The 19,971-nt window shown below is 44.9% G+C and overlaps 1 protein-coding gene across 1 annotated transcript in view; it reads right to left on the reverse strand.

The window, feature by feature from the left end:
• The window catches only part of fryb (furry homolog b), a gene marked incomplete at its 5' end in the record, with an annotated part of 215,811 nt that overhangs the window by 13,737 nt on the left and 182,103 nt on the right, over nt 1–19,971 (reverse strand). Inside the window, 6 exons of the mRNA XM_083643518.1 lie at nt 243–437; nt 2,099–2,272; nt 2,609–2,683; nt 3,145–3,309; nt 6,264–6,449; nt 19,468–19,608. Of these exons, the coding sequence (XP_083499644.1) occupies nt 243–437; nt 2,099–2,272; nt 2,609–2,683; nt 3,145–3,309; nt 6,264–6,449; nt 19,468–19,608 (936 nt within the window). The remainder of the gene's footprint in view (nt 1–242; nt 438–2,098; nt 2,273–2,608; nt 2,684–3,144; nt 3,310–6,263; nt 6,450–19,467; nt 19,609–19,971) is intronic.

Genomic DNA, 19,971 nt, shown 5'->3' on the forward strand with positions numbered 1-19,971 from the left:
TTAGTTCAAGAAGGGCCCAGATGGAGCATGAAAAGGTGTGTCTTTACTCTTTTCCGAAAGATCGGCAGTGCACACACACACACACACACACCCCCACGCGCGCGCACACACACACACATCGTGAAACTTTAAAGATGCTGGTCAAATCAGGTCATCATCGCAGCAACAGAAAATAGGATCCAGCTCAGAACAGAACAGATTGATGAGCTGAATGTCATATTGATGCAATGCTGCAAACATACAAGCTGAGAGTGCGAGAGGCTCTGGCTGGTTGAGGACTCCTCTTCCTCCGAGGACTCGTCTGAATCGTGGGGGTCGTCGTGTCCCAGACTGGGGGTGCTGCCTGAGTGTTGGCTCTCCTCCAGCAGGTCACCCAGCTCAGTGCTGTCCAGAGACCGCCGACGCACACCCCAGTTAAAGTTATCCACGCTTTCACCCTGCATAACACACACACACACACACACACACACACACACACACACACACACACACACAGACAGACAGACAGACAGACAGACAGACACACACACACACACACACACACACACACACACACACACACACACACACACACATTGGAAGACACAGGCAGAGGCAACATAAGCAGTGAGTTTCACTGCTGTAAGAGCCATTTTCAAAACAATCTCTCTCAAGTTAATGATCTATGAGCGTCTGATGACGAGCACAAGATGCAAAATTAACTTTCTACAACGGCATGAGTGAATACTGGATTGTGATTGGCTAGCAACAGTGGTAAATACGCCAACAATCTACAGTTCGGCTCCAACCGCAGTATCACTCCGCTCCCTGATGCTGACTCCGTTCCCTGTGCTGACTCCGCCCACTGTTAGCCTGCAGTCTGCAAATCTTCAACAAGGAAATGGCCGATCTCTAACACAAGGAAATGTCCGATTTCGTAGTAACGTTTGATTTACTGGGTGGATTGAGTTTTGAGCAGTGGTTAGATGAAGATGAAGGTGAAGTGAACAAAGAACGACATGGTGAAATTGGGGAGAGAGAACTGGCTGAGCTTGAGTTGTCACGAGTTCGGACTAGCGGGAGGTCGGACTAGCGGGAGGTCGGACTAGCGCCCGGACCCCGAACCTGGGACTGTCAAACAAACAAACGCCCTCTGCCGTCACCAGATATCAACACACCACCACCAAAACGGTCTGCTTTAGATAACTGTTTAAATAACTGTACTTTTACAGGCAATGTATCAATAACTGTGAATCCCGTTAAGGAATAGGTTAGTTGTTTTTTGGCTCAAAGGCAACTAAATGTTTAGTGCAATCATTGATCTTGTGTATGGAACTATATTCTGTGGCGGAAGGATAAATGTATTCTGAAACCAGTAATGATTATAAATAAATGAATTGGATGTTACAATTGTGTATTTTTTATATTATTTGGTAGCCGTTGTAGAAAACAAATTTAACACTCGAGGTCGGGGGTTGTGGGCACATTTACCACTGGTACAGGGTTTATAGCACTCGGCTTCGCCTCGTGCCACAACCCTGTACCAGTGGTAAATGTGCCCACAACCCCCTCCCTCTCGTGTTAAATTTGTTAAGTAATTCACGAAAAGTATTTGCTGTATAGGCTAAGCTTGCATTCAATATCATCTTTGTCCTATAAGAATATTGGAATATGATGACATCATGACAAATCGCATTATTCAGGAATCTAGTTCTGCAACCAAGTTAACATGAAGCACAAACATCCTGATTCTCCAAGCCAGCAACACCCCAGCACTGACAAAAAGCGAGTATGTGCTCAATGTGAGAGACCTTACCTGGAGCTCCTAGGCAGCAGAGGGGAGAGAGAGAGACACACAGAGTTAGACAGAGAGAGAGACAAGGAGAAGGGACAGAGAAATACATTTCAAATATATTTACATAAAGAGGAGACAGAGGGATATAGTGAAACACACATGCAAAGTAAAAGGGGAAGAGAAAGACAGACACAGAGAAAAATCTAACACTAAATCAAGTGACACAAGTTGTGTACTGAAGATGACGAATAATCTGACTTCAGCGTGAACAAAATGCTGACGATATCCCACTCCCAACTGATCAACTTCCTCTGCACGTCTCACCTCTCCGTCCTCCAGCTCCACGTCCAGGAAGTCGAAATCTCGGAAAACTCTGAATTGCTGCTCGCTGGCGGTGTCGTCCAGCGTGTCGTCTCTGGTTCCGCCCTCTTCTGACGACACGCCGCTCTCCCGCACCTCCATCATCAAGTCCAGGTCACCACATGATGAGAAGATCACCTGAGGAGGAGGAGAACAAGACGAAAAGACAGAGTTGGCATAAATCTGTAAAAAACGAATGGGGTAAATTTAAGTAAAAGTAAAACTGCAATTTCCTTAATGAGGACAGAGCCATCATTCCCAATTGTCTCAATAGATTGGATAAAAGATAATTTTGTTCTAGTTTGTGACTTCTAGCTTCTTAATTTTGAAGACACTTCCTGATTTGCCTGAATTGAAAGTGATCCCAACCCTGATGTTGAAGCAGATTTGTATCATGTCAATTGATGACACTCCTACAGCACAAGCAGGCAATACAGGTACAGTACTTTAAAGAAGAGAAGGGTGGTCGCTTACAGACGGGTTCTTAGTGAGTCCCACTTCTTGTCCGCAAAGAGACAAAACGTTCACCAGCTTCTCTCTGGTTCTCTTCTGCAGGAGAAATGGAGCAAGAAAATAAATGTGGTTAATCAAAGAGTGAAGGCATGTAAACCTAGCCTAGGTAAACCCAGCCCCCACGTGACCTGCTCTCTCAGTTCCCAGTCATAGTGACTGAGAACAGGTCTGAGAGCAGGTCACGTGGGGGATGGGTTTACCCAGGCTAATGTAAACCTACATGATCAAACCTGAATTCTATCTTCCTTCTTTTTCTTCTAACCCAGGGGCTTGTGACCCCACATTGACCTCACAAAAATCTAGGGACCCCAGATGCAGAACGCCTCCCAATCAGCCTATGTCACATTGGTTTTTCCACAAAATCAGAAATTCACATTATCTAGTCGCAGCTATTGCAAAATCGTCCTTGTTGTCTTCTGGGATTAAAGTCAAAATTCTGACTGTGATCTCAGAATTCTGACTTAAATCTCAGAATTCTGACTTCATGATATTTGTACCTGAGATGACTGTGGCCGCCTCCAGCTGACAGGCACCAGCACAGTGTTGGAGTTGGAGCCGGAGGAGGTGGAGGACGTGCTGCGGGTCACAGCCATGGCTCGGGCCTTCCCTTCTCTGCCCCCCGAACCCTGCAGCTCGTCAAACCGACGCCCGATCACTGGAGTCTGGAAGCAAAACACAAAGGCAGGCACCCATGCAAAGTTTTAGTTTGAATATCGCAAACATTTACAGTATAACATCTAGTCCGCTTACGTCTCTGAAATTGATGGAAAATGTGCGTGTGTTTGTACCATGGTTTGTACAGCGCACTCTTTGGGCCTGTGTCCACCTAGCGTCTTTTTCCGACGTTAACCGCTGGGAGTGCGCTGGGGAGCGCTGATCCCAGCGCACAATATACAAGGAAGCAACGTTAGTTCAGTGCGGTAGGAGCTTGATAGCTGACAGCTAGCAAGCTAACAACACAGGTAGGCTACGCTATTAAAAGCAGTAAGCACAACACTCACCAGAAATATTAAGTGTCTAGCCAATCTGCTCCCACAATTGAGCCTTTCTGTCTCTGTTGCGATAGTTTCTCCATATGATTAGTTGCCAGAAAAGGAGCACCCGACACCAGCGTCTTTCTGAAAAGTTAAATTATTCTCAGCTGGGAGCGCTGGGAGCCGGCGCACAAAAACGCCGGAGCGCTCTGAAAATAGACGCTAGGTGCAGCGCACTTTCTCTAGACGTCCGTGTGCGCTCGCATACGCTCTCCCCCCATTGGAAACAACTGAAAAAAGACGCTGGACCTGAGGGAAAGACGCTAGGTGGACACAGGCCCTTATAGTGATCACCTTGGGACGAGTCAAATTGATCACTATAAGTGGATGATCATTATAACAGATTTCTTTCTTTTTCTTTATTTCTCATGCAGATTACCATCTAATTGACATTTGTATTACCGTAATTTCCGCACTATAAGCCGCACCGGAGTATAAGCCGCAGCAGCAAAATTGCCTGTTTGTTACATATATAAGCCGCACCGGACTATAAGCCGCAGGTGTTTTAATGTTTTTTTTTTTTTTTAATTGTGTTTTAATGTTTAATTACCATATGTAAGGGTTCGTGCACAGAGGGGATTGTCGGGAAAGAGATGGCTGTTTGAGGAAGCTCCCATTTATTAACATTTCAACAAAACAACATAACACAACACCACCTGTGTTTTTTTTTACAGTGCACACAGTGTCCGCGGTGTGGTGAAAAGAGGGCAAGAGAGGAAATTAAAACAGAAGTGGATTTATAGTTAGAAAGAGTGCTAAAGAAGAGAGAATTCCGTTTTTTATTTTTTTATTTTAGTTACTCACAGTACTATTGACCAGTCCAACTCAAAAGATATTCGGCAGTTTCACTTTGAGCTCTTGTTCCGCCGCTGTCCATCAATGGTTATGACGAGTCTCGCTGGGTACAGTACGCCAAAGCGATATCCATTGACTTTAACCTTTTCGATGATGCTGTTGTATGTTGCGCGTTTCTGTTGCACCAACGCGGAGAGGTCCTGCCGGACGAAAAAGCGCGTACCCTTCTGCGGGGAAGAGGCTTCTTCCCCGCAGCCTGGAGGATGAGTTGACGGTCGGGCCAGCGGAGTAGGCGGATGAAGATGGCCCTCGGTGTCAGGCCGGGGTCTGGACGTGGCCGAGGCGCCCGGTGTGCCCTGTCCACTGTGGTTTCTCGCCTTCCTTCAGGTCCAGGATGTAACACAGGATTTTGCCAAGGAAAGCGTCCATGTCACCAATCTCAGCTCCTCTTTTACATTGATCAGGCGAATGTTATTTCTTTTACTCCTGCTGATTAAGTCATCAACCTGCGTGTGCAGGGTTTCGATTTGTTTTTGCATTTTATCCATTTTCGGACTCACTGTGTTGTTTTTGTCCTCCAGTGCGCTGATGCGCTTTTCCGCATTAGAAACTCTGTTCACGGTTGCCTTATTTTCTTTAGTGAGTGAGTGGATGGACTTCTGCACGTTTTCAAACTTGTTTTCAAGCTGCTCAAAACCTCTGAGCGATGTCGGACTTAATCGATAGTGTTTCACGGAGTAAAAGTTAAGCCCAAGCCGTGTATCTCCAGCCTCCAGCAGGTGAGTCATTTCCTCATTCATGGCGGTGATTGCTTCGTCTCTTTTCTTTCTGCTTACTGGTTTTCAGTCTTGTGCTTCTTCCAGCAGACATTCGCCCCACTCTTTAAAGTTATTCAGTTGGTTCTGGTCACCTTATTCATTTTAGATCAGATCGCTAAAACATATTGTTTGGTCTGGTGTAGCAGCTGTCTAGCTGAGCGCCATGTTCACCGTGATGCCGGTTGATTTCCGCCAAATGATGTCAAGTCAAGTCAAGTCAAATTTTATTTATATAGCACCTTTCATACACAAAGGCAATTCAAGGTGCTTTACAAAAAAATAATCGAAAAAACAAGCAGCAAAGCAATGCACATAAAATGTGCAGATGAAGCTGTGTAACCTGTAAAATCCATCGATTTTGGAGGTCACCGAGTGGCCGTTTGCTGAAAAAATCCATAGATAAGCCGCACCGTTATATAAGCCGCAGGGGCCAAAAAATGGGGAAAAAGCCGCGGCTTATAGTCCGAAATTTACGGTACATGAATACAGTACATATACAGTAAAGGAATGTTATTGAGTTTAAAAAAATCCATACAGTAAGTTAGGCCTCCAGCTGTTTCAAACACAGTGAGATGTCACCATCTCTCCACAGACAGAGGTGCTGTGATCTCTCCATATACAGACAGACACGCACTGAGTATCACTGCTGTATCTCGTTGGCTCATTTTTGGCAGTTTGTAAGTAAAGAAAATAATAAAATTACTGTAGTTTTAAACATTTTTGGCATTGTTCTCAAGTTGGACAAGGCCCAAAACGATCACTGTAAGCAGAGTAATTAATGATCAGTATAAAATAGTTATTTAAACAGCATGTGTATAGGAATGATTTGGGACCAAGCTTTTTGATCAACGTAAGCGGTTGATCACTATTACCGTGATCACTATAAGTGGATTCCACTGTATATGTATCAACTAGAAAGAGAAAGAATAAAGAATTGAGAGTCCATTCTATTTGATGTTTCTTCCTCACCTCGGAGATGTCAAAGGTGAAGTCCAGTGTTTTCCCAGGCAGGGCCTTGGCCGAGCCGTCCCAAACCCTGCTGACCTCCAGGTTGGACAGGTCGCCCTGCGAGTGGCCATACACCGGGTGCACCAGGCTGGCAGAGCGCGATACCACCAGCTTCAAGATGTTCAGGGCATCCTTCCAGTGGACCGTCTGTGAAAGCATGTGACAAACACATCCGAGAACATGATTACACTTTACAATAAAAGGTACATTAATTGAGGGTTAGCATTAACTAAGGGTTAGTTAATGCTGATTACGCTTTATTAAGCAGTAACTATTAGTGATGGGCGGGTTTGAACGAATCGTTCGAAATTCGAGATGCTTTTTACTGACTCGGGAGTCAGTATTGTCTGACTCGACTCGCCCCCTCAAGTTAATTGCTGTATTAGCCCTGTGAGAAAACAACAACTTCGGTGCTTGTTTCAACTTAGTACTCGCTCTCCCGGAGGCAAAACCCCCTCCCTGCCCTGAGCTGTAGGGTGAGCAGAGCCCAGGGTAGCAGAGCCCACAGCCCCTCACTGTCTGGAGCCCCTTCACGACTACTCGCCCCACTCTCCCCAGCCCGGAGCTCCTACCCTCGCTCTACTCTCCTCTCCTCTCACCACTGTGCCCTGAGCTCGAGCTGACTCTGCACCAGGCAAAACACTCGTCTCGCTCACCTACAAATTCCATGCCACAGTCAGTAAGTGGCCATGAATGTTAATGGAAACAATCAAATTAAATTAGCCTACCTCAGAGTTGGTTTGTTTGCTCCCCTCACGTTAGAAAGTATTCACAATATACTTCATGTTCGTCTAGCAAAAGGTAATTATTTCATCAACCTAGCACTTCACTATACTCTACTACACCATCTGGATGCATCTAATACATATCTACGTATCCTGTTTATTTATTTATTTTCAATATTTTATTTTTTAGATTTTTCAGAACATCAAAAACAAAAACAAACTCAGACCTAGAAAAAGAAAAAATATACATATCAACATACAAGTAGTGCTACCAGCCAAATAGTGTGCTTATGTGCTTGTAGTAGATGTACATGGAATCCCATGTAAAGGGTCCCTGAGAGATTAGCTGGGCGGGTTACCCGTCTCCCCTAACCTCGTCCAAATGGGCCAGAAACGGGCCCCAAATACTTAATTTATTAGGCGAGTTGGTCCTCAGGAACCTGAGTCTCTCCATACGTACAACTGAAACCATGTAAATCAGCCACAGTTGAAAAGGAGGAGGAGAGGGAGACTTCCACTCCTTCAAAATGAGTCTCTTGGCAACAGTCGTCCCCTGTGTCAGAGACTGCTGCACAGCTGTAGGGAGGAGCAGAGAGGATACCGAGCAGCCGAAGATGGCGAGTTCCGCCTCTGGTTGAAGGGTTATGTACCAATCAAATATCTTGGCCCAGTATCCGAACAGTGAAGGGCAAAACCAGACAGCATGGGACAGTGTACCCTCTAACACCTGGCACCTATCACATAGCGGTGAGACAGAAGGGTAGATCTTATGCAACCTAGACTTGGAATAATGTAGAAGGTGAGTGACTTTAAATTGGATCAGCTGGTGTCTGCCGTTTTTTTTTTATATATATATTTTATTTTAGCTTTTTCAAAACATGTACAAAACAACATGGTTACCATTTGCATTAGGGCTGGGTATTGGCAAGGATCTCACGATACGATATGTATCACGATACTTGGGTCACGATACGATTGTATCACGATATATTGCGATGCGATACATATTGCGATATATTGCGATATTCTACAGAATTTACTCAAAATTAAATAATAGAGCTACTGTAAAGATACAACACACTGTGTACCACCCAGGTAGTGTAATAATATGTACATCACTATACTGATAAGTTAGTGGACAAATTTAGTCAAAACTACTGAGTGTTGAGTGTTACTGAACGCATCGATATGGGAAATATCGATACAGTATCGATTAGGGGTGGGAATCACCAGATGCAGAGGCCTGGCATGGCCTTTTTTATATCGCGATACTTGGCGTCCAAGTATCGATACAGTATTGGGAAATAAAATATTGCGATATATTGCCGTATCGATTATATTGCCCAGCCCTAATTTGCATAAGGTGCTTATAATAAAAACCGCGCTTGGCGTCTCAAGATGGGGCAAGATGGGTCTCTCCATCCGCACACCTGAGAGCTGGTGTCTGCTGTTAATGGAACACAGCTGGACCACAGACAGACTCCTGTCCCAAGTCAATACCAAGTTCCTCCTGCCACGCCTCTCTGATCCTCTCAGTTGGGGCCCTGACACAGCCATCAAACAGACACACAAATCTAGAAACGAGATGCCTGGAGTGAAGGGGGCTTAGCAGAACATTCAAAAAACTTCAAAGTCACGAATCTTGAATCGAAACATAATTTCTGACATGTAGGTATGTGAGCCAGCGAGTTTAGCCAATTTAGATCATTGATACAAAAATTTCAAACCAGCTCACTAAGTCAATTTGAACCCAAGTAGCTGCCAAAATAATGGAAGCATTCAAGTAATTCAGGGTTGCATTATTATAGAAAGCAAAATGTGTGACTGTTTCTCTCTTGACGTACAGTAACAGGTTTTATTTTGAAAATCGACAGGATGTTTTATTTTATTATTCTCGTGAATTCCTGCACAGCTCGATCTGCTCCGTGCTGCTTGACGCAACTCAAAGAGAGAAGCGGCGAAAATACACAGGCCGATTTGTTTAGTGGAGCAGAGCGGAGAGCCGCTTCTGGAACACCTCTGCTGGTGGACACAGGCGTTCACTAGACAGTCTGCGAGTGCGACCAGCTTCCGTGTCCGCCTCACGGTCGTAATGCAACGTTTCCTGGTGGAATCTCAATCTGCCGTTAGAAGTGGATTAATCTCTCGAGACAGAGAAAAAAATTAAGCACACTAATTGAATGGAAGCGCATCAGAGAAGATTTAGAAGTGAGTAGATGCAAAGCCATCTGAAAAATAAGTAGGTAGACAGCGTCTACCTGCGTCTACCCCTCCACTACACCACTGATGTAAGACCACTCAACCTGATCAAACGCCTTCTGTGCGTCTAGTGACAAAATCGCCGCACCACTGGTCTTACTGTGATCTGCCTAAATGGTGTTGAGAAGGCGCCTGAGATTAAAGAAGGAGAACCTGTTTCGGATGAACCCTGTCTGGTCAGGATGAATGATGGATGATAAATGGGTAGCAGGCATTTTAGTGATTACCTTCCTGTCAAAGTTCTGGAGCGCTAATGGGTCTGTAGCTGGCCGGGTCTGTCAACATGAGTACGGTTCACCCACATCCCCTCGAACCCCACAGTGATCACATAGTCTACAAGCCAACGAGCACATTCAGCGGAGGAGCAATGTCCTCCAGGACACCACGGCTTGATGCTGCTCAGAGAGCCGCAGCCAAATGGCACGAGGAGCAGGAAGAAGAAGTTAGATGGGATGCAGCAGAGCCAGAGAGGAACACTCACGTGTAGGATGTAACATTCATGTGCGTGTATCTGGAGTCAAAGATAGACTTATAACCATGGGTAAGATGGTAGGCTATGTGAGGTGTCAATGATCAATAATCAGTAACCAATGATCAGTAATCAGATATATCAGAATAATTAGAGAATGTATAACAGTCACTGTATAATCGAGCCTTGGGGTTAGCTACTGTAAAGGTGGTTTGAGGAAGTAGCACGTTTTGAACACTGTTTCCAAATTTGTGTGGCAATATTTCAAGGGAAAGTTATGAGTGTTGTAATGCATTTACATTAAAGTTATGAGTGTTGTAATGCATTTACATTAAAGTTATGAGTGTTGTAATGCATTTACATTAAAGACACGGGGAAATCGTTAAGTGGGGTCTTCTCGTCCCCCTGCGTGGAGATACTGGTCCCTATCGTTGCATCGGCGCTGTTTCTAGGCCGAGCGCCTGGCGCAGCGCAAATCAGTGGGCGTGGACCAGCGCACTTGATATCTTGGTCTTGGCGCTAGACGCAGCCTCAACCATTACAACCACGCCTTTTAAGCGTAAAATTATGCACCGTCAGTTCATTGGATAAGTGCAATAAACGAATCGCATGCTTGCCTTTTAAGCTCCATTCCAGTGGTCCAGCAAAACCAGACGAAACCCAAGCCTCTGATCCCCCACCCCCCCCCACCCACCTCCCTTCATCCCGTCTGTCTCCATATATCGGCTATTATTCCATATTATGATGCTTCTCAAACCAATATAACTGCAGTTCCTACTGCAAGCATGTAAAAACGCTACACTATAGCAAGATCAAAGTGAAAATAATGTTCTAAACGCATCAGCTAGAAAAATATAGCCTATTAGATTGGTGAAAGTTTGTCCAGAAAGATATCATTTTCTCTCGCCTGCTGCAGGAAGGATGATGCACATAAATATAGCCTACATTATGTAAAGTCATTGCATAAATGTGTTTTTATTGTAAAACTAAATGTGGAGTAGGGCCAAGTTATTGGAGCGGACATCACAGTATAGCAGATGACAGTAGAAGCTTCCGAAGCGCGTTCCGCTGTCACTTATCTAAATCACGTTAAATCGACAAGGGATATTTATAGCCCCAGTAGGACATATATGTTTCACATAGGGTGGTGTTTTCATTTCGATGTTTTATTTGGTCCAATATTGAAATGTTCTACAATTGGAGGTTGTCTTACCATTACACATTATTTAGATCCTCCCTTAATATAGGTTTTCGGCTCATTTGGTTGCTATTTAGTAGCGAAATGGACAAGCACAATGCATGTTGGGACATTCACATTGCAGTGAAGTTACAGCTTATTTTTTCTATGGGACTCTGAGCGAGGGAGTCAGAGACAGTCGGTATTGTGCCTGTCAGACTGAGGAGAGAGGGAGAGAGGTGACACAGAGAAGGGTGAAAGAGGAGAGAGCCAGAGGGGAGGGAGAGAGCCAGAGGGGAGCGCTCCGCGCAACTGGCCCACTGAATAGGCCTGCTTTTCAAAGGCGCAAGGCGCTAAATTAACGCCAGGTCGGAAGATAGCAGTACGCCGGTATTTAGCGCCGACACGCCCACTTTGGCCCATTCTGGGACTGCGCCACGCCCATTCGGCCTAAAGCGCATTTGGCAGCGTAAAGCCATATTGATATCGTCCCAAAACAGGCGCAAGGCACGTTTTTTTGCGTTTAAGGCCCGTTTTAGCGCCGAAGGCCTGTGGGAGAATAGGGCCCGCTATCTCCGACTGACTACTGACCTGAGACCAGCCAGAGAGCCAGAGTGAACACCTGCAGAGGTCCAGTCTGATTTGGATGGGTAGGGACCTTTGTGTCTGAATGGGCATTTGGCTGAGTTCCTCTGGTTAGGAAACTTAACGGTCTGCGGGCTGCTTAAAGAGCCGCCCGCCACAGGAAAGGAAGTATGGTTTTTAACTGTTAGATGATGTAGTAGAGAAGGAGCCAGCACTCGATGATGTCCTTTTGAGGGTTTTTATTCCTGTTACAAGGTACAACGTACGCGTTTCAGCACGTAGCCTTCGTCAGCGTTCGTCATACGCTGACGAAGGCTACGTGCTGAAACGCGTACGTTGTACCTTGTAACAGGAATAAAAACCCTCAAAAGGACATCTTTGAGTGCTGGCTCCTTCTCTACTACTTCATTGAAACTCTTGTGCCTTGCACCTAAAACCTTTTTTTTTTATCCGGTGAGTGTGCGGGGCTGATAGCTCCCCAGCTATATCTGCTTTTAACCATTAGATGATATCATCTTCCTCCATGCTAGCGATTGGGGGAAGGTTTTGAATACAGAGAGGTGAATTGTTGTAAACTACATGGGAAATTAGGAGAAGTGGTATAACTGTAAATTAAGGTGATTTGAAGGGACTAGGGCCAGCCAAATCATTTGCGTGGCGCACGGGCGCGGGGTGAAGCCGGTTTGTCTTGAAACAGGAAATATATGATATGAGTGGAAAGAACTCATTTAAAACAGCAGATTACAATTGTCAAGATTACAAATTATCCATAAATTACATCGGCCGAGTAATTACATTATTCGAGATATAATTAAAAACACAGCTGGCATCTGGAGTTGACTCAGTTTTTCTATAATCGTTAAGTCTATAGGAAAATACCTAAGATAAATTATTATATTTGGGGAGAATTGATAGGAATGATCTATAGTCACAAATGATTATTTCCCATATAGCAGATTTTGGGAAATAAATTATTTCTTTAGAGATACACCTGGTTTGAAAAGTTGGCACTCAGAGCTGATTGGGTTTTTCTATAGGAAAAGGCCTAAGATAAATTATTATATTCTGGTAACAATTGTACTGGTTTTTATTTGGCTGGGAATTTGAAGGCAGCATTTTATTCTGGTAACATTTGTATTGGTTTTTATTTGGCTGTGGTGTGGATGTGAGCAAGGCAAGTGTTTGTTATTCCGGTAACGATTAAAAGGATTAAAGGATTAAAAGATAAAGGATTAAAAGGATTGCCTACAGTAGCCTACGTCTGCAGTTTGAACTCGTTTAGAGGGAAGTTGGAGTAAATCTATTTTTATCTGGATAGGAAACAGATGACTCGACAGATGTGCAAAGATCGGCGCGGCCTGGTTTCCTTCAGGCTAGAGTGAGGTGCCCGGCGCAGGCGAATGACGTGCAGCGCACAGGCCTTCTTGAGGCGTCCTTGAGGCATCCTCTCTGCCTCTGGATTGGCTTTGCCCCGTGAGGGTCTGGTGAGACGAAGGAGGAGCACGGCCGGGAGTTACCCACAGGGCCTAGATCCTCCATGCACCGAAGTGCCAATACTGCGGCGTAGCACTAGCTCTATTGCAGCGGATTGGGCGTTCTCGCTTAGCCTTTCCGCGGGCAAAGTTGCAGACAGAGTAGGAAGGCTGATCCGTGAGCGGCTTCTGGGACGCGAGTCGGGGTCTTAATTGGCCTCGGCTGGGTCTACTGGGCGAGGGTGTATGATGTTGACAGACCCGAAACACCTTATGACCCCAGATAACATCACTGATGACGCGTCCCAGCGCATGCTGTAGTATGTATATTTAAAATGAGGGCCGCTCGATGGACGGGCTGGTCTTAATCTAGGTTTGACAGTCATTTCACACAGAGAAAAGCATCACTGAACGGGGCCTATAGAAAGCAGGCTATATTTGGGGAGAATAAATTGTAATCATTTACTTTATCTCAGGGAGGTCATTTAAGGTCTGGGATAATGAAATTGGTTGGTGGTTTAATTTGAATAGGGAGTTTTATGTGAGAGTGGGGGCGGAAGAGGACTCATCGGCTGATATCGCGGTAATAGACTTTGGACCGGAAACGACTATGAGCAACACGAGCACATTGCAAGAGAGCACCACAGGAATCGCAGCGGCGGGCCACAAGCTTCGGTGTTTGAGGGAGAATGGTGTCATGGAGGAGTCTGACTCGGGCACGGAGGCTGTTGCCCACAGGCTTCCGTGTTGGAGGGAGGAGGGACAGAGGCCTCACGTTGACTATACCCTTCTGACTGTCATACATCTGCGAAGGCAAGGTCAAATCAGTCGAGTGAAGCACAGCAACGGGATGTAAACCAAAGTTTGCAGTGCATCAATACCACTGTCATGGAGGAGTTGGAGTTGGCACGGAAGCTGTTGCCCGGTGCTGCTGATAAACTGTGGGAGACGACACAGAGGGGAGGGTTGAAAGCAGAGGAGGGCACACCTGGGACGCCAGGTGTTGCCGACGAGCCCTCTAGAGGTGTAGTGGTTTTGTCGTCGAAACGCCGGTGAAGGGGGGTTACCACCTGATGACTCCAATGACTCTTTTAACCCTCGCCCCTCTGTGTCAAATTCCATCATTAGCCACTTCAGTGTTGCAGATACCATCAAAAGACTCTCTAGTAAGTGCTTGCACAAGGGATATTTACATCTTATTATCCTGTGTTTTTTTAATCATTATATTCTGACAGGCGGAGAGAAAACACATTTCCTCTTAAAAAAGGAATTGCATGTTGTGCACTGAAGCCTGTGTCTCACTAACGATCAGAATGAAGAAAGGGTGTTGTGGGCTAATAGTATTCATGATTTCAATGTCTAATTGATCATTTTGCATGAGATGAGATGTGATCCTTACTGTTGAACTCGTAGCAAAATAATTCATTTTGAATAGAAAACTGCGTTGGTTTAACTGGTGATAATCCTGTGGGGTATTTTATAGAATTTATTTTAAAGCATAAAGATAGTTGGCTCCTCACTATGATGCCACAAGTGGAGCAACAGGTCTGCTGCACATGAGAGAGAGAAGAGAAACTGAAATAAGTTTCACTCAGAGAGTGGCCGTGACTGAGCTATTTTTAGATGGATGTTAGTCAAGCCACCTTTGTGTTTGAATTGGAAATATTATTCATTTTGGGTTTGAGATAATGACTTGTGTTATTATGTTATGTCTAACGTGTGTCATGTGAATGCTTAAGAACTGTATTGAGATTATATTTGTGCTGTGCTTTGCTATGTGCTCTAATTAAAAAGCCAATTCTATGTGCTAAGAACTGATCTCATCTCTCTTGTTTGAACAGTTGTCCACTAAATAAGAAAGTAGCCTCTTCTCGTGATGTGAAAGTTTGAAGTAGGTATGCGTTCGCCAGGTACATTAACGTTTTTAAAGGTTACTTTGGTTCCCCTAATAATACAATAAATGATTAGGAATGAACATACACCAGCCATGTGCCAATGCATTCTACACTTTCTGCTAAACAGAGAACAAAAAGTCGGTCAAAAAATATCCAGCCCTCTGTTTCTTAACACAGGGGCCCCTCAAGGGTCTGTACTTTCACCACAATTCTTCGGCCTGTATACCAACGACCTCACTTCCCACTGCAGCTCAGTCAAGGTGTTCAAATATGCAGACGACACCACAATAATTGGCCTCATCTCAAACAAATCTCGACGAATCTCATTACCGTCAAACAGTGGACAACTCAGTGAAATGGTGCGCAGACAACAACCTTCAACTGAATACAGCAAAAACCATGGAAATAATTATTGACTTCAGATGCAAACAAAATCTCAAATCCCCGGTCTATATCAACTCCCAGCCAATAACTTCAAGTAAGTTCCTAGGCACCCATATCCGCAATAACCTAAAATGGCACACCAATACAGACCAGATCATCAAAAAAGGACATCAGAGATTGTACTTCCTCAGACAATTAAAAAAGTTCCGTGTTAACAAACGCCTTCTGGTCCGTTTTTACACAGCCATCATCCAAAGCATCGTCACCTCCTCAATCACAGTCTGGTATGGAAACACTGACAGTCACTCACAGAGGAGATTACAACGCATCGGGCCCTATTCTCCCACAAGCCTTCGGCGCTAAAACGGGCCTTAAACGCAAAAAAACGTGCCTTGCGCCTGTTTTGGGACGATATCAATATGGCTTTAGGCTGCCAAATGCGCTTTAGGCCGAATGGGCGTGGCGCAGTCCCAGAATGGGCCAAAGTGGGCGTGTCGGCGCTAACTACCGGCGTAGTGCTATCTTCGCACCTGGCCTACATTTAGCGCTTTGCGCCTTTGAAAACCAGGCCTATTCAGTGCGCCAGTGCACTTGTGCCTCTCCCCTGTCACCCTTCTCTCTCTCTCTCTGAAACCAGGCCTATTCAGTGCGCCAGTGCTCTTCTGCCTCTGAGTCACCCTTCTCTCTCTCTCTCTGACTCCCTCGCTCAAACAGACACAACACATAGCAGCACCCAGCTTCCCATAGGAAATAGCAGTTGTAAGTTTACTGCCTGTGAATGTCCACTCCCAGCATGCAATTGGGTCCTCCATTTCGCTACTAAATAGCAACCAAATGAGCCGAAATAGATATAAAAGGTAGATCTAAAATAATGTGTAATGGTAAGACAACCTGCAATTGTCGAACATTTCAATATTGGACCAAATAAAACATCGAAATGAAACACCACCCTATGTGAAACATATATGTCCTCTTGAGCCTATATATACCCCTTGTGGGTTTAACGTGATTTAGATAAGTGACAGCGGAACGCGCTTCTGTGATGTGCTATACTGTGATGTCCGCTCCAATAACTTGGCCCTACTTGACATTTAGTTTTACAATAAAAACACATTTATGCAATGACTTTACATAATGTAGGGTATATTTATGTGCATCGATCATTCTACCTGCAGCAGGGGAGAGAAAACGATATCTTTCTGGACAAACTTTCACCAATCTAATAGGCTATATTTTTCTAGCTGATGCGTTTAGTACATTATTTTCACTTTGATCTTGCTATAGTGTAGCGTATTTACATGCTTGCAGTATTGAAACTGCAGTTAGATTGGTTTGAGAAGCATAATAATATGGAATAATAGCCTATAATGCAGTCAGACAGACAGACTGGATGAAGGGAGGGGGGGGGGGCAGAGCGTTTGGCTTTCGTCTGGTTTTGCGGGATCACTGGAATTGGAGCTAAAAAGGCAAGCGTGCGATTCGTTTATTGCAGTTATCCAATGAGCATGACGGTGCATAATTTTACGCTTAAAAGGCGTGGTTGTAATGGTTGAGGCTGCGTCTAGCGCCAGCACGACGATATCAAGTGCGCTGGTCCACGCCCACTGATTTGAGCTGCGCCAGGCGTTCGGCCTAGAAACAGCGCCGATGCAACGATAGGGACCATCGTCTCTAAAGCCTCCAAGATCACCGGTTCTGCCCTCCCCTCAATCGAATCCATTTATCACCAGCGTGGTAACTGACTCAGGTGACTCGAGTGACTGGAAAACCCAACTCTCTTTAGTGAGTCACTCATACAAACTCAAGTTAGTAAAAGAAGTCGAACCTCCCATCACTATTAACTATCCATTCATTAATGTACCCTTATTGTAAAGTGTTACCGAGAACATACAGTTACATAGCAGTGTATATGACATGATCTGGATCATGAGCTGCCAGTGTTAAACCACAGTCACTTTTCCTATAATGCGGATCCTATACTTGGGCTTGAGATGGTTATGATCCGCACTCGCGGGAGTGCGCCTAAGCCGGCTAATTGTTTTTAAACATGCAGGCCAACCGGCTAGGAGCTGGTAATAATCCGGATTCCACTGCATGTTAAAGTCCCTGGAAACCAGAAATATTTTATTATTATTTAGCATTTTGAGTTCATCACATCACAGGAGCCTATGTTAATAAGCCACCAGCCAAATTTGAACGATGATGAACGTCGCAAAGTATATAAATTTAGGTTTGACAGTCTGGCAAAAGTAATGAGAATCAATTATTTTTTAGAGTGTATTTTCTCCCGCGGACTGTGTGGGCGTGTCCCGTCTGCAGCAGGGAAATTTCCTGAAATTTCTCTGAGAGAGAGAGAGAGAGAGAGAGAGAGAGAGATGGTGTGTGTGTGTGTGTGTGTGTGTTTGCGTGTGCGTGTGTGTGTGTTGACTGACGGTCATCTGTCTATCTGTCTGCACGCGCGCACACACACACACCACACACACAGCAGCGCTGTGCACTTGCAGGCAGAGGAGAGAGCTCTCCCTCTCAAGGTTTCTACACACCGCCGACGAGTAAGCGATAAACTCGCAGATAGATAGATAGATAGATAGATAGATAGATAGACAGATAGACAGATAGATAGATAGATAGATGTTGGTTCTTAAAAGAGCCTTTGTGTTGACGCAATGCGTAGTTAGCTAGCTGCAAAAAGGTGTGGGACCACTAGAACTCTGAAGAGAGATGGAGGCAGAATGTGCGGGACTGAGGGGTTGCGCGCGTGTACAAAGGTTACATAGCAGTGTATATGACATGATCTGGATCATGAGCTGCCAGTGTTAAACCACAGTCACTTTTCCTATAATGCGGATCCTATACTTGGGCTTGAGATGGTTATGATCCGCACTCGCGGGAGTGCGCCTAAGCCGGCTAATTGTTTTTAAACATGCAGGCCAACCGGCTAGGAGCTGGTAATAATCCGGATTCCACTGCATGTTAAAGTCCCTGGAAACCAGAAATATTTTATTATTATTTAGCATTTTGAGTTCATCACATCACAGGAGCCTATGTTAATAAGCCACCAGCCAAATTTGAACGATGATGAACGTCGCAGAGTATATAAATTTAGGTTTGACAGTCTGGCAAAAGTAATGAGAATCAATTATTTTTTAGAGTGTATTTTCTCCCGCGGACTGTGTGGGCGTGTCCCGTCTGCAGCAGGGAAATTTCCTGAAATTTCTCTGAGAGAGAGAGAGAGAGAGAGAGAGATGGTGTGTGTGTGTGTGTGTGTGTGTGTGTTTGCGTGTGCGTGTGTGTGTGTTGACTGACGGTCATCTGTCTATCTGTCTGCACGCGCGCACACACACACCACACACACAGCAGCGCTGTGCACTTGCAGGCAGAGGAGAGAGCTCTCCCTCTCAAGGTTTCTACACACCGCCGACGAGTAAGCGATAAACTCGCAGATAGATAGATAGATAGATAGATAGATAGATAGATAGACAGATAGATAGATAGATAGATGTTGGTTCTTAAAAGAGCCTTTGTGTTGACGCAATGCGTAGTTAGCTAGCTGCAAAAAGGTGTGGGACCACTAGAACTCTGAAGAGAGATGGAGGCAGAATGTGCGGGACTGAGGGGTTGCGCGCGTGTACAAAGGTTATATAGAGCTTATGACGTCATAAGCTCCTGCATTTTAGCACCTCGCGCACTGCTCTCTTCAATGAGGAAGTACCTTGTAGAATCTTGTAGAAAAGTGTCGATTTTAAGGATTTGAGGGGGTTGAAAGTAATGTATAATAATTTCGGAGACACACAATTACTAACATAAGACCCTAAATAACATAGTTAGAACGTTTTTGTGGATTTTGGTTTCCAGGGACTTTAAGAAGTGCATATGACACACAGATTAATGTCTACATCACCATCATTACAAGCAATCCGATCGCAAAGAGGTTTGGAGCCATATTGCCCAGACAATATCCCAGTGAGCATGAAATGATGAATTACTTAAGAGAGAAGAGCTAATCAATATTGCAGGGAGAGTACAGGAGGACATGTGGGAGGGAAGATATGATTCACAGCGGCAGAGCTGGGGATGTAAGGTATTCATATTACACTCGCTACTGTAGGAAGAGCTGGGGATGTAAGGTATTCATATTACACTGAAGAGCTGGGGAGGTAAGGTATTCATATTACACTCGCTACTGTAGGAAAGCTGACCTGGACAAACTTCTCAATGGTCTTCAGGACATCGGCATTGAACTGTTTGACCTGCACAGCAGTCAGGTCCATGTGGCTGAGGAGACAGTAGATGATCTGGAGCAGAGACTGCTGCATACTGGGAAGTCCCTTCTCCAGCAGCTGAGAGACAGAGAGAGAGACAGAGCGAGAGACAGAGTGAGAGAGACAGAGCAAGAGACAGAGAGAGAGACCGAGAGAGAGAGACAGAGAGAGACAGACAGAGAGAGAGACAGAGAGAGAGACAGAGAGAGAGACAGAGCGAGAGACAGAGCGAGAGAGACAGAGCGAGAGACAGAGAGAGACAGAGAGAGAGAGACAGAGAGAGAGAGACAGAGAGAGAGAGAGACAGAGAGAGAGAGACAGAGCGAGAGACAGAGAGAGAGAGAGAGACAGAGAGAGACAGAGAGAGAGAATGTCAACATACTCAGTGAGTGAATACTGCTCACTGTGTTTTATTTACTTTCTTACAACTTATATAGCTGT

Source organism: Poromitra crassiceps, assembly GCF_964638095.1.
Source record: "Poromitra crassiceps genome assembly, chromosome: 1".
NCBI classification, from domain to species: Eukaryota; Metazoa; Chordata; class Actinopteri; order Beryciformes; family Melamphaidae; genus Poromitra; species Poromitra crassiceps.